This window comes from Mustela putorius, unplaced genomic scaffold (genome assembly GCF_011764305.1).
Source record: "Mustela putorius furo isolate JIRA1106 unplaced genomic scaffold, ASM1176430v1.1 tig00003909_pilon_pilon_pilon, whole genome shotgun sequence".
Taxonomy (NCBI): Eukaryota; Metazoa; Chordata; class Mammalia; order Carnivora; family Mustelidae; genus Mustela; species Mustela putorius.
In genome coordinates, this window is record NW_025422057.1 from 13,240,242 (window position 1) to 13,253,475 (window position 13,234).

The 13,234-nt window shown below is 43.4% G+C and overlaps 1 protein-coding gene across 1 annotated transcript in view; it reads left to right on the forward strand.

Annotated features, from left to right (window-relative positions):
* Positions 1-4,129: 4,129 nt before the first annotated feature.
* Positions 4,130-13,234, forward strand: part of PDZD8 (PDZ domain containing 8) — a 75,294-nt gene continuing 66,189 nt past the window's right edge. Inside the window, exon 1 of the mRNA XM_013055668.2 lies at positions 4,130-5,206. Within this exon, the coding sequence (XP_012911122.2) occupies positions 4,335-5,206 (872 nt within the window). The 5' untranslated portion in view covers positions 4,130-4,334. The remainder of the gene's footprint in view (positions 5,207-13,234) is intronic.

The window sequence follows — 13,234 nt, forward strand, 5'->3', positions numbered from 1 at the left end:
CAGGTAGAGATAATGGAAAGAAAAAGGAAAATGCCATGGTCTTGGCATAAAAGTCTTTGGAGACTTTACAAAGACTGAAAAACAGAATCTAAACTTGCTTTGACATTCAAACTCTCCCTAATTCAGCTCAAGCCTGCTTTACCATCTCACCTCCACCACCTCACCTCCCTGCACTAGAATTATTTATACCACTCTCCAGCCATCCTGGTCCCAATTTCTCTAAACTGCTGGATTTCCAGCTTCTGAGCTTTGGCCTCCTTCTGATTAGAATGCCCTCCTAGTCATCAAAGGCCAACAAAAATTCTTCAGCCAGAATGAACTGTTCACCCCCTATTGGACTAGAATTGTCATTCTCAGTCCTCTCCACTTTCTTGGCTAAGTTGCTTGACACACCACCAACCAGAAGAGGCAAGCTCCTTGGGTATAAATGATTGGATTGGTATAGTCCTTTCTGGGTTTTTCTCTCCCAATGCTTGATATTGAAACAGAAGGACACATTAGGCACCAGGAACATAGGACCCTCTAGATCTAGGTGCAGAGCTGGTGTCTTCCTAAGCTGTCTACATGCTGAGGTTATGGGGCAGTTGGGAGCCTTGTGGAGGAAAATGGCAGAGACTTGCAGAGAGGTGTAGCAACATGGTACCGGGTAGGTAGGGCGAGAGAAAACGAGCTAGAGAAACAGCCCTCTCTGTCCTAGGTTTCTGAGAGAGCCCCACAAGAGCTGTGCATCTTGAAGCTGAGTTCCTGGGGCTTCCCCAGTATTGTTTACATGAATCCAACTTCAGTCAAGTGAGCTTGGGGCAGTTTCTCCTCCTTGTGATTTACTCTCCCCATCCCAGAACTGGTAAGGCTCTGTTCTGACAGTGCACTGGGTTCCATCTCTTCACATCAGTTATGTCGGTATGTGTCTTCTTCCACCAGGCCCTGGCAGCCCTGAGAGCTGGGACTCTGGGATTCTGGGACTCCGGGACTCTGTCCGATTCATTCCAGACCCCAAGCCGGGCACACATTGGATGCTGAAGCACAGTCACTGAATTCTGTGACAGTTCACAGAATGGTGTGATGTATCATTCTAAAATGGTGTAATGTATCATTCTAAATTTCTCTCTGCTCCCCCCCCCATTTTGTGATATTGAGTCATTTTACATCATTTTTTATCAAATTCATATTTTATGCTACTCACAAATTCTCCATATTCACCTGCTTTGGCTTTCTCATCATGTTTGGTGTTCAGTATAAAGAATTCAGACTTGAACAGCGAAAGTGGTCCATGCCTCTCTCTAGTTGGTGAGGATGCTAGTCTTAGAAGCATCCCGTCTTGCAGGATTCAACCTCCTTTACCCACGAAATGGATACTTCCCATGAAGTCTGTTGGGGCAGCTTAATTTCAATGATGTCACTTAAAACTCATTAAAAGGTCAGCAGGCAGGCTAAATGCAACTTCTTCCTTCAAAAACCGACTCAGAATCATAGATTTTCAGAGCTGGGGCCAAAGGTTCTTAGACTTTTGAGTTTCTATGAACTAGGATTGATTTTTTTTAAAAGGTTGCTGAATTTATGTTCTTCCAGGGAATTCCATTACAAATAATAAGCTTCTATTAGCACAACATCACCTCCTGCAAGGCACAGGACAGCCCCCATAGTAGAGGACCTTCTCGCTCCAAACAGCGATATTGCAGAGGTTAAGAAACCCTGGGTTGGCTAAATGACCTAGCAAAATAAAAGGCAAAAGAAACAAAGGTCCCAAGCTGGTAAACCTTTGCAGGGCGAGACATGGAGTAGGTTGGCCAAGTAGGTTGTGATGGGGTCAGCAAGTCAGGGGCAAGACTCGTTACCCCAGACCTGGATAAGGCCAACACTTATGGACATTTTGATGTTATTATTGTTGTTAGAGACAGAGAGAGAACCCAAGAGCACACACACACAGTGGGGGAGGGGCAGAGGGAGAAAGAGAGAGAGAATCTTAAGCAGGCTCCACATCCAGCGCAGAGTCCCATGATCTCACAACGCAGAGATCATGACCTGAGCAGAAATCAAGAGCAGGGACACTTAACCAACTGAACCACCCAGGCACCCCAAACATTTTGATTTTTAAAAGGAATAAGGCACATAAGATGTTTAACACTGAGCCTGGCACACAGACTGTTCTCTAGAAATATTTTTATTTATGATAACACTGTAATTAATAAAATCATTAGAGGTGTTTAGTAAGTGTTAGCCATTTTTAACAACAGGGAAACATTTTTTTTTATCTTCCCAAAAGGCATGCTGAGCTCCTTCATGGATTTGGAGTGACAAGTTTTGCTGGGGAATGGAGGGACTCTGTAAAATGGATTGAGAAGATTCAGGATTTCCAGAGACAATCAGAGGGGTGAGAAGGGACAGGAAGACGGGAGAGGAGGGAGGAGCCTGTGAGATAGAGTGCCACACCATGGCACATGAGTTATGAATAAGGTTTTTGGGTCAAAACTGAGATAAAGTCTACAATTCCCATTTGGGTTGAAACCATGTAGAACTGAGACAGGAGTCCTGAAGCAGAAGCCAGGAGTCAAAGGCAATCACAAGTAAAGACATTGCCGGAGTTCCCAGAAATCTTAACAGGGCCTTGGACTTCCATAGCATGTGGAGTATGGGGTTTAAGTCCAGCTCCTCAGCCAGCACCTGTCTGACATTCTCCCAGTAAAGGAGCCATTCTCGTCTCACCTGGACAGGAGTAAGGCCTGGTTCCAAAGTTCTGTGCCTGCTCCAGCTGGGTTAAAATGGGATGCAACGCTGTCTTTGTTCTAGAATCACCCATATTTGAGACGATCGCTAGCTTGAAGATCTTCCAGGGCCAGAGAGAGAGGCGGTGCCCTGGCCCTTAGGGCCACTGAAGGTCCTCCTGACTTTTAAGTAGGGAACATCTGTCTGACCTCTGTAGGACTAGAGGTAGAATTGTTGTGGTGTCCAAGCGGCAAGAGCCACATAAGCATTTATGATGTAACAACCAAGTAGCCAGAGGACATGAGAGTCAACACTGTTCTGGGCAAACTGGATTCATTAACTCTGTGGCTTTGGTTCAGGTGCTACCCTGTGCAAAATCCCAAGTTCTTCCTGACCCTCCTCCCCAGCTCACACTTTCTGTGCACCAGGGAACCAGGAAAGCCCCTTCCAACTCTAGCAATTTCGTGGTCACGGTACAGATTAGTAACGAAGGGCTTGGGAGTTAGTTTTAGACAAACCAGCCTCCACTGTGTGACCCGAGGCAACTTCTTTGCCTCTCTGTGCCAGTGTGTGCATCTGTAAAATGGGTGGGGGCTAAGTCTTCTAAGATGGACTTGGCACACACTGCAAGAGCCGGACGGTGAGCCACCATTCATCTTCTCATCATCTGGCAAATTCATCTCACTCATCAGCCCGGCTCCTCCCGGCTCTTTTCCTACCTTCTCATTTAAATCTCGAGTAGCCACTTTGCTGGTAAAGTTCGTTTGCATCTTACGCCTTTCTTCTCGGTCCCTCCTTCCCAGGCCCACCCTTCGCAGGCGCAGAGCGTCTGCTGGCTGGACTGACGGTCGGTCGGCGACGGCGGTCTCTGAGGCAGCTCAGTCCTGTCCTCCGCTTGGGGTGTCTCCGAACGGCCGGCTCAGCTCCTCTGCGGCGCTGCCCTGCAGGGAAAGCCGCTGCCAGCCCATCTCTCAGGGGTGCGAGTGGAAGAACCACACTGCAGCAGAGGTAACAGGCAGGGACCGCGGCCAAAGGGGGGTGGGGAGCAGGCGCGTCAGAAGGTAACGGGAGGACCGGGATCAGGAACGCGCCACACCACCTACGCCCGGCCTCCTTATCCTCCAACAGCGGCCCCAGTTATCTCCCCGGATCCCGTCGGCGACTCCAGAAGTGACAGCCACGTGGACCGCGGGGGAATGGAATGTTGGCGTGGGGGGCGGGGCTGGAAGGGCGCCCGGGAGGTGAAGAGGGACCCGCGTGCGCGCGCCCGGGCGCAGAATGCCAGGCGACACCGCCGGGAGCGAGCACGCCCCTGACGTCACGCGCCGTTCGTCCAATGAGCACAGGCCGGAGGGCGTGCCGTTCCGCCCCCTCCGCCCCGCCGCCGCCGTCGCGGCTGCCGCCGCCACAGCAGCCGCGTCCCGGAGTGTCTGAGGAGTTGCGGGCCGCTGCGGGCTCGGGCGTCGCACCGCGCCTGCCGGAGCCGCCGAACGAGGCCCAGGGAGCCGCCTGCCCCAACCCCGCCGCCCGATGTCCTCAAGATGGAGGCAGCGGGGGCGGCGACGTGAAGAGAGCGGTGCTGTGGGCGCGGGAGCGGGGGCCCGGGCGGCCCGGGCGGAGGCGGTGCCGGGATGGGGCTGCTGCTCATGATTCTGGCGTCGGCCGTGCTGGGCTCCTTCCTCACGCTCCTCACCCAGTTCTTGCTGCTGTACCGCAAACAGCCCGAGCCGCCGCCGGACGAGGCGGCCCGCGCGGGCGACGGCTTCCGCTACATCAAGCCGGTGCCGGGCCTGGCCCTGAGGGAGTACCTTTATGGCGGCGGCGGGGCTGAGGAGCCCTCCGGCGGGCCCCCCGAGGGCGGCGCGACCCCGGCCCCGGCCCTCGAGACCCCCGCCCCGCCGACGCGGGAGACCTGCTACTTCCTCAACGCCACCATCCTGTTCCTGTTCCGGGAGCTGCGGGACACCGCACTGGCTCGCCGCTGGGTCACCAAGAAGATCAAGGTGGAGTTCGAGGAGCTGCTGCAGACCAAGACGGCCGGGCGCCTGCTGGAGGGGCTGAGTCTGCGGGACGTGTTCCTGGGCGAGACGGTGCCCTTCATCAAGACCATCCGCCTCCTGCGGCCGGTGGTGCCCTCGGCCAGCGGGGAGTCGGACGGCCCCGAGGGGGAGACCCTGCCCGCCACCTCCCCCGAGGAGCTGGCCTTCGAGGCGGAGGTGGAGTACAACGGGGGCTTCCACCTGGCCATCGACGTGGACCTGGTCTTCGGCAAGTCCGCCTACCTGTTCGTCAAGCTGTCCCGGGTCGTGGGGAGGCTGCGCTTCGTCCTCACGCGCGTGCCCTTCACCCACTGGTTCTTCTCCTTCGTGGAGGACCCGCTGATCGACTTTGAGGTGCGCTCCCAGTTTGAAGGGCGACCTATGCCCCAGCTCACCTCCATCATCGTCAACCAGCTCAAGAAGATCATCAAGCGCAAGCACACTCTCCCGAGTTACAAGATCAGGTGAGAGGGAGGGAGGTGAGGGAAGGACACCCCTCGGGCGCGGGGACCTAGGCGCGGGGGATCCGGGCCTGGGCGGGGTGCTGCCGCCTGCGTGCAATGGGAAGGGCAGAGGCTCCTCCCCAGCCTTTGCTTTTCCAGGGATCTCCCCAACCCTGGCGGGACACTACCCGGGAAGGGAGGCGAGTAGCGCATACATTCGTCGCTGCCAGAGGGCATCAGGATGAGCCAGAAGCCTTCTCGCGTGTTCGTGGGCACTCAGGGTGCTGTCGGCGTGGGTAGGAGCAGCACGTTGAAAATGGCAGGGCGGCCGGCCCCCCTAGTCGGCTTTGGGACTGGTGAGAAACGGGTCCTGTCTGTGGTTGCGGCATTGAGGGCGGTTTTGCAGCATCACCTTGACCACGTTGAGAAATTGTTGCCGGACCCAAAGTACAGGCATGGGAAAGAAGTGTGGGGAGCCCGAGGCTGTTGTATTTTGCAACTGCAGGCCACTTTTGCAGTTGGTGCTTGGGCAACTTTCAGGGCAGAGATGCAGTATGCGTTGTAAAGGAATACTTCCCACAGCGAATTGAAAGCCGGTTGGGAGCCTCTACCTGTGGTAGTTCTCTGTAGGTTTTGTGTTAATGTCATCTTCCCCTTTGGGGTAGGTTCTGTAGCACAGACTTAGATGCTGCCCTTGGTGTGTCGGCTCTGGCTGCGAGTTTCTCACACAGTACCTGAGATCAGCCTGCAGATGGGATGTTAATGATGGGTAGTGATTGCAACTTTCTAAAGCTCTCCTGTATGTGGTGGCTTCATTTTCATTGAGTATACTGTTTTGATTAATGGTCCAGGGTTTTTGGTTTTGGGTGGCTTGTTTGTTTGTTTGAACGGAAAAGGAAGTTTTGTAGGGATGGGGCTTCATCTACTTTAGTCTGAATTGTTGGAGTGGAAAGGGTCCTACATGGCTGTTTCTTCAAAATCAGCTGAATTTCTTATGTCACTTTCGGTCCTCTAATTTTCTGTTCATTAAAATGCTTGACTCTTGGATTTGTCCTTCCTTATAGAAGTGTGTCAGTCTGGTGTTTGCCTTACCTAGTGTCCTCTAGTTGCATATTTCTGGATCACTAATTTTCTACCAAAGTGTCAAACAACAGTGACCCAGGTAATCCAGAGATATTTTATATTTGGGTTATTGACTTGTGTATGTGGCAGATAGGCCTTCCTAATTATGTTTTGTTTAGGCTAATAGCATAGAGTGAAAGCTTAAAACTGTTGAGTGGCAGGAGAAATTTACTTTATAATGGATATAGTTCCATAGATTTGCAGAGGGTGGTGAACTGGTTGTTCACTGTGTTTGATTTCCCATTCTGTGAAGAACAACATACTTTGCGAAACCTACGCTTCAAGCTTTGGAATGTAAGTGACTAAATTATAAATGAGTTCTGGTATCTAACCAGTAAGATGTTTATTTATAGTAATGTGTTGCTAGGAAAGTAATGAGAAAAAATTACAGATTTTGGTATTCTGTTTTCTGGGTAACTTTCAGGTAATAAAATTTGAGTATGCTCTTATTTGCGGGGTTATTTGCAGAATTGATTATTCTGCAAAGAACAATTAGGTGGCAATTAGGTTGGGTATCATTTTGAGGGTTCTTGTTTTGTTTTGTTTTGTTTTTTTAATGTAGACTTGGAATTCAATTAAATCTGAAGGAAATTATGAATAGCAGGTATGGAGACATTAGTGGGTTTTATTGCTTTGAAGGAACTTTATCATTGAATAGCATCACCATTTAACATACAGCAAAATTGCTTTCATTTACTATGTCCAAAGAGATTTTTTTAAAAACAGCCTGTGTCTGGTTATGTATGATAGTTCAAATTTTAAACCTCAGACATTAAGTAGTCACCTCCAGAAATGTGCACGTTTGTGCTCTTTATATTAGAAGGCATTTCGGTGGTAAATCAGTAAATACTAACAGAATTTACCACTTAATCTGCAAATGTTTGTTGTACACCTGCTGTGTGCTTATCATTGTTTAGGTGTTGGGGCTTCAGTACTGAACAGCCTCAACCATTGTGGAGCCTAAAGTTTAATGAGAACTGAGTTAGCAGTACTTAATATGATTTAACTAGAATGTGATTGATTAGTAGAAGGTTGAAGTAACTAGGCAGCTGATTTTAGGAAGTAAAGGAAAATAATAGGAGTGTGAAGATGAAATGGGCTGCTCCAGGAAGTGTTGAGTTCTCTTCTCTATGTAGCTCTTTTGCCAGAAGTATTTTAAGCTACTGATGTTGTGGAGCGGATTCAGATTTCAGTTAAGAGAATGAATTAAAATACATTTAAGATGCATCACAATTCTCTTAATGAGAATTAAAGTAGCTGTTGTTTACCCTTTTATATAGACAGGGGAGTAGTGCTCAGAGTAGTTAAATAACTTGCTTAAAGTCACACAGCTGTTATGTAGTGAATTCCAGCCCTGATAAAGCCAGAGCTGCCTTTTTCCATTCAACTCTATCAGCTTGTTCTTAACATTTTGTTTTTTGTTTTTTAAAAGTACACTATCAATATAACATATATATATATATATATGGAGGTAACTTTACAAATCAACTGAGAACTCTGAGAAGAGTGTAACTAAAGATTTTTTTTCTTACATTGGAAATTTTGAGAGCGGATCCTTTAAAGGTTAAATCTTTGGGTGCTGCCCCACATAGTATTTCTTTTTTCATCCAGCAGATTTTGTTTCCAAATAGAAGGTCTGCTAGTTTATCCTTTTTAGCCATCTAATCTACTTAGAGCTAAAGCAGTGAAGAAAATTCTATCGAGTCTTGGGATCCTTTGGCACTTTAATTATTATATAACAGAAATACCTTGCCAGTTAACGTTGTTACTTCTCCCCACCCTTTATTTATTTTTCCATTTCATGTTGCTAAAGTGAAGGTGGCCTATGAGGAATGCCAGTTCCTGATGTCTCAATCTAGAGATTCAAGGAGTTCAAGTGGTTGCTTTCTAAGGATTATGATGATTAACACTTCATTTTATCCAACTAACATAGTTTGTAAAACATTATAATATTTTTAAAGGAATTATTATATTACACATTTCCCATATATTATAATTTAGTCTTATTAATATAATTCTAAGTTCATCTCCCTCAAATGTTGTTTTGAATTTTTTCCCTAAAATGTATACTTTAAAATAGTAAATTAAAGTACTAGTATTGGGGGGGAGCTACCAAGTTTTTTTTTTTTTTTTAATTAACCCAAAAATTAGTCTTAGGAAAGAAAGTTTACCACTAATATTTATGATTACATGAAATCTGAGTAATAGTCTAGGGAAGTTTAGAATTTCGGAGTCACCTACTTGAGATTCTTACTGATGCTTCTCTTCCTAGTCTGTTATTGCTGTGTTTTACCCCTGGTTGCATACTGAAAGGCCAAATTCTGTTTGCAGGTACTTTTTATTCGGCCTCACGGTATTTTTGTTTGTTTTGTAATTGCCAGTACTTTAAAAGGGAAGATTTTGCATGATTTGGACTACTGACTTCTCTTCGAAGACATTGGATAATCTTGTTGCACCAGGCCTGCATTCCTTATAGCAATAACAGGTTGGAGAAATAGGTCTGGTAGCAGCTGCAGGAAGTTCTTATGCCCGGTTTATAGTCCCCACCTACTTGCTAATGGTAGTTGTCTGGCCTGGCATCATATGAATTTGAGATCCTTCCTAAATAGGGAGTAATACTGTTGCTAATCAGTGAAAATGGGGAGTACTGGATAGTAAAGGGCGATAATTATTACCCTTCTTTAAACATTATTATCTTTCAAGGGACTTTCATTGAGCAATTTTATTTTATAAAAGACTTTGATATAATGTTGAATTTTTTTTAAAAAAATAATTCTACCAGAAGTTTTTTAAGAATCCTTGGAAACATTTTCCATTCTCTGCAGTACATTGGTAGTAAGTGCACAGTAGTTGTTTCTCAGTTGAGTGTGGTGGATTTTTGCTTCGATGTCAAGTGGGTCATTAACTATATACAAATACTTCTCTGATCTACAAATAAGGAGACATCTACTTGTTGATTTTTGAATTTGATGAGTGCGTGTGGAACAAATATTTGGGGGAAACTTCACTCTTCAGGCTCATGGAATATCTTCTGAATATGGCTATTTTTGTCATAACTGTTCCTTTACTTGTGGAAACTTTTTGAATATTCCTGCTGACTAGAGATCAAGGAGGACCACTGTCCCACCAAAGGCAAGGACTGGACTGTATTTAGTTAGGTAGAGCTTCTTAACATGTTTTTATTTACCTGTGTCTTCTCTAAGTATACCATTAATTTCAGAGAACTAAATTAGGCTTGGTCTGGAAAGCCTCATACTGTATAATGTGGTTTGTAATTGAATTATTTTTTCTTTGTCTTATGAGATGAGGAAGAAAAACATTTACTCATACCGTTAATTATAGCTTTCTCATTTTACTGATTATTTGAAGTAAAGTTGTGTTTTTTTTTTTTTTAAGATTTATTTGTTTTAGAGAGAGAGAGTGCAAGCACATATGTGGGAGGGGCAGAGGGAGAGAGAATCTCAACCAGACTCGGCTCTGAGTGTGAGCCCGACACAGGGCTTGATCGCAGGACCCTGAGATCATCATCTGAGCTGAAACCAAGAGTCAGATGCTTAACTGACTGTGCCACCCAGCCATCCTGTATAGATGAAAAAAAAAAAGCTTTCAAAGTGAATCTACAGAAAGCTGACAAAATCATTTGTAAGTGTCCTGTAGTATATTTATTCACTTAACTCTTCCATACATTTTATGTGGACAACTCTTAAAGGGTGTCTTAGGTTGGAAAATATTTTACAATAGCTTCCAAATTCCTTAGTGATTGTAGGAATTATAGTTTTACTTATTAACATCGGTAGGAAATATAACCTTTGATACTTTGGGAGAGTACAGATAGGGACATTATTGTATCACTGTAGCTGTTCTGGAGTAATGATTTAGTAGTAGCTAGTTTTTTAATCTGTTGTGCTTTGGTTTTCCTGCTTCTCAGATGAATATCTATATAAACAGAATTGAAAGATCATTGTCTTAGATAAATAAAATTGTTTTTAAAATACATATTTTCAATAACTGTTCCCTAAAGACTAGCATACCTAGTGTTATGGTAGGTGTGGTGAAGGATTAAAATGGTTATAATGTAGTTCAAGCTTTTAAGCTGGTTAGTCTTTCTGGAGAAAACAGAACAGTTGAACCTCATTATAATGGCATCTTGGATATATTTGAGACCTTCCGTTTTGTGAGGAACAGAAAGAGGAGAGGTCAGTATCTTTGCTGATGAATGTGTCGTATAATATTTTGTGACCTTAGGTCCTTGGTACACCTAAATATACTCCCATTAATTCTGGTTTTACTTTTTTCAAGTGGGGTTTTCTTAAGCTTTTTTGTGATTTGGACATTTATAACACTTTAGATGGAAAATAACATATTGATAAATTAAATCTCTGCCCTAGAAACGATTCACACATTGAAGGAAGAAGAGTAATTATGAGGAGACTATTAGTTTCTAATGAGTAACGTGCATGTCTGCTGGCTGTCCAGGAAAACCCCAGTTAGTTTCTGGAAATAACCAAAGCCGATCATTATAAAGTAAATTATATGGGAGGGGCATACCCACTGATCAAACACTTAATATTGAGTTATAAATATCACTAATGATCTATCATATGAGGCACAGGCTAGGATAATAAAATCAGTTTGCTAACTATATGCCAAGGACTGTGTGGGCAGTTCTGTACACTTGCTGCCACAATACTTGAAACTACTGTGTGGGAGAGTTTAGTATCTACAGATGTGGAAACTTGAGACTCAGAGGAGGTTAGTGACTTTCTCAAAAAAACAGTTTGTGTTATTTCTGTAGAAGTAAACAACTGTTACTTTCAAATAAGCTGGTGTTAGTCCTTTTGAGTTAAGCATGGTTTTTACATTTTTAAACTTTACATTTAAAGTTAATCGAAGAAGAAGAATGTGAGACACATCATATGCACTCACAGATTCTAAAATATTTACTGTCTGGCCTTTTGTAAAAAAAAAAGTTCTAAACGTTTAAATAAAAAACAAGACAAAAACTATGCTTAAATGCCTACAAAAAAGGAGCAGAGGTACGTATGTGTTGAAAGGTACTTTTTTTGAACGTTTTATCTTTTTGGAGTTTGGAAAGCTAATGGGAAATGTGGCTCTCTGCAGAAAAATGCATAAATAAATTTTCATGTGATTTCATGAAATTTATAGAATACTCAGGGTGCTTAGATTCCAAGTTGAGTAATAAGCACAGACAGAAGGATACAACTTTGTTGCCATAAGTATAACTAAAACTAACATGGTTAAATATTAAACACTTTAATAATTTTGTTGGCCTTCTTAGAAGGCATACGGGACTCATATGGCTCAGGCATTCCTAAAAAATCTCTATCCAAGGAAGTGTAACCAGTCACTCTTTCTTTCTCTCTTTTTTTCTCCTCTTAGTAAGACTCCCTATAGCAGGCAGAGGCTTTTTGAATCAGTTGTTCAGTAAGAATACTCAACATTCAAAGATAGAGTTTCTACCACTCAGTACCATGTTTAGAAGTTAAATATTGACCTGACATTTCTTCCTATCAGATTCTCTCTTTTCTCAGAACACTGTCACCAAGAAACAAGTGCCATTAAATCCCTTTGTTCCATTTCTAGAGTCATAGGACCTACCAACACTTGGCATGGCATCAAAGAACATCATACCTCACTGGAAAGTCATAAAGCAACTACCTAGTTATTAGTACAAGTTTTAAAGAAGTTTAGTTTGAAAATGTTTCTTGTCAGATTGCTAAGGCTTGTATAAAACCACATACTTACTGTACTTGTACCAGTGAAAATGGAGGAATATGTATTAATTATTTATCTTCAGATGAGTGGAACTACACGTGCTAAGTAGAGACTGTCACTATTATTGAAATTATTTTATCCTTTTGGGTTGAGGCTATAGGAAAGTACTTAAATTGTATATCCCAGTTGATAGAGCTTTGGGGGTAAAATGTACCTGACTTTAGCACTCTCCCAAGCAAGAGCCCTTGAACAAGAGGCCTTATCTTCCCTAGTCTCAGTTTCCGTATCTGTAAAATGGAAATGGAAATAATATCTATCTAATTGGCAATATTAAATGCCACATATATGATATCTGCTGAATAAAAGTATCTTCCCTTTAGTAACTAATTGAATGTACATATTTATTGATTATCCTACGTCTGTCAGACACATTACTCAAGATGTGTCAGACATTTGCTAGGTGACACTTGTTTCCCCTTTTAAAGGAATGATAAGCTCGTTGTAAAAATTCAGATAGAAAATATGAAATATCAAAGTGAGAAATCTACTTAATATCTTAAAATGGTTAAATTCCCATACTTTTTCTTAAATATAGGATAATTTTTTATTAATTAATAAAAACAGGATCATCCCTTTCTTAGCATCTTGCCCTTTTATTAAAACTTACTGTATCTCTGCTTTTCCAAATATACCCACTTCATTTATTTTAACAGTTTCTTAGAAATACATTGATCAGAAGTGCTATAAGTTAACCAGTTCCTTACTCATTTTTTTCATTTTTCTAATATAAATAATGATACCATAAACATCTTCTACCCTTATCTTTGTAGATAATCAGTTTTTTCTTCTGATTGTTTCTTCAGGTTGTTTTTTGTTTTTTGTTTGCTGTATTTTTTGCAAATGCACAAATAGTGTTTAGGAACATAAAAAAATTGAAAATGTGCTCCTCTCTCTTTTAATTCCATCCCGCAATATATCCAGTGTTAAGTTTGATGTATACACATAACTCTGCTCAGATACGTATTCAGGCTTCTTGCATGCTGAGGAGGTTCCTCTCTTTTCCTCTCCCATCTTCTATCCCTCTTTCCTTAACAATACAGTGAGGGAGCATTATAATAAATGGGACCCTGCAGATTGGTTTGTAAGAGTATGACATGGATATCCCTCCTGGCAGTTTGTATAGGCCCATCC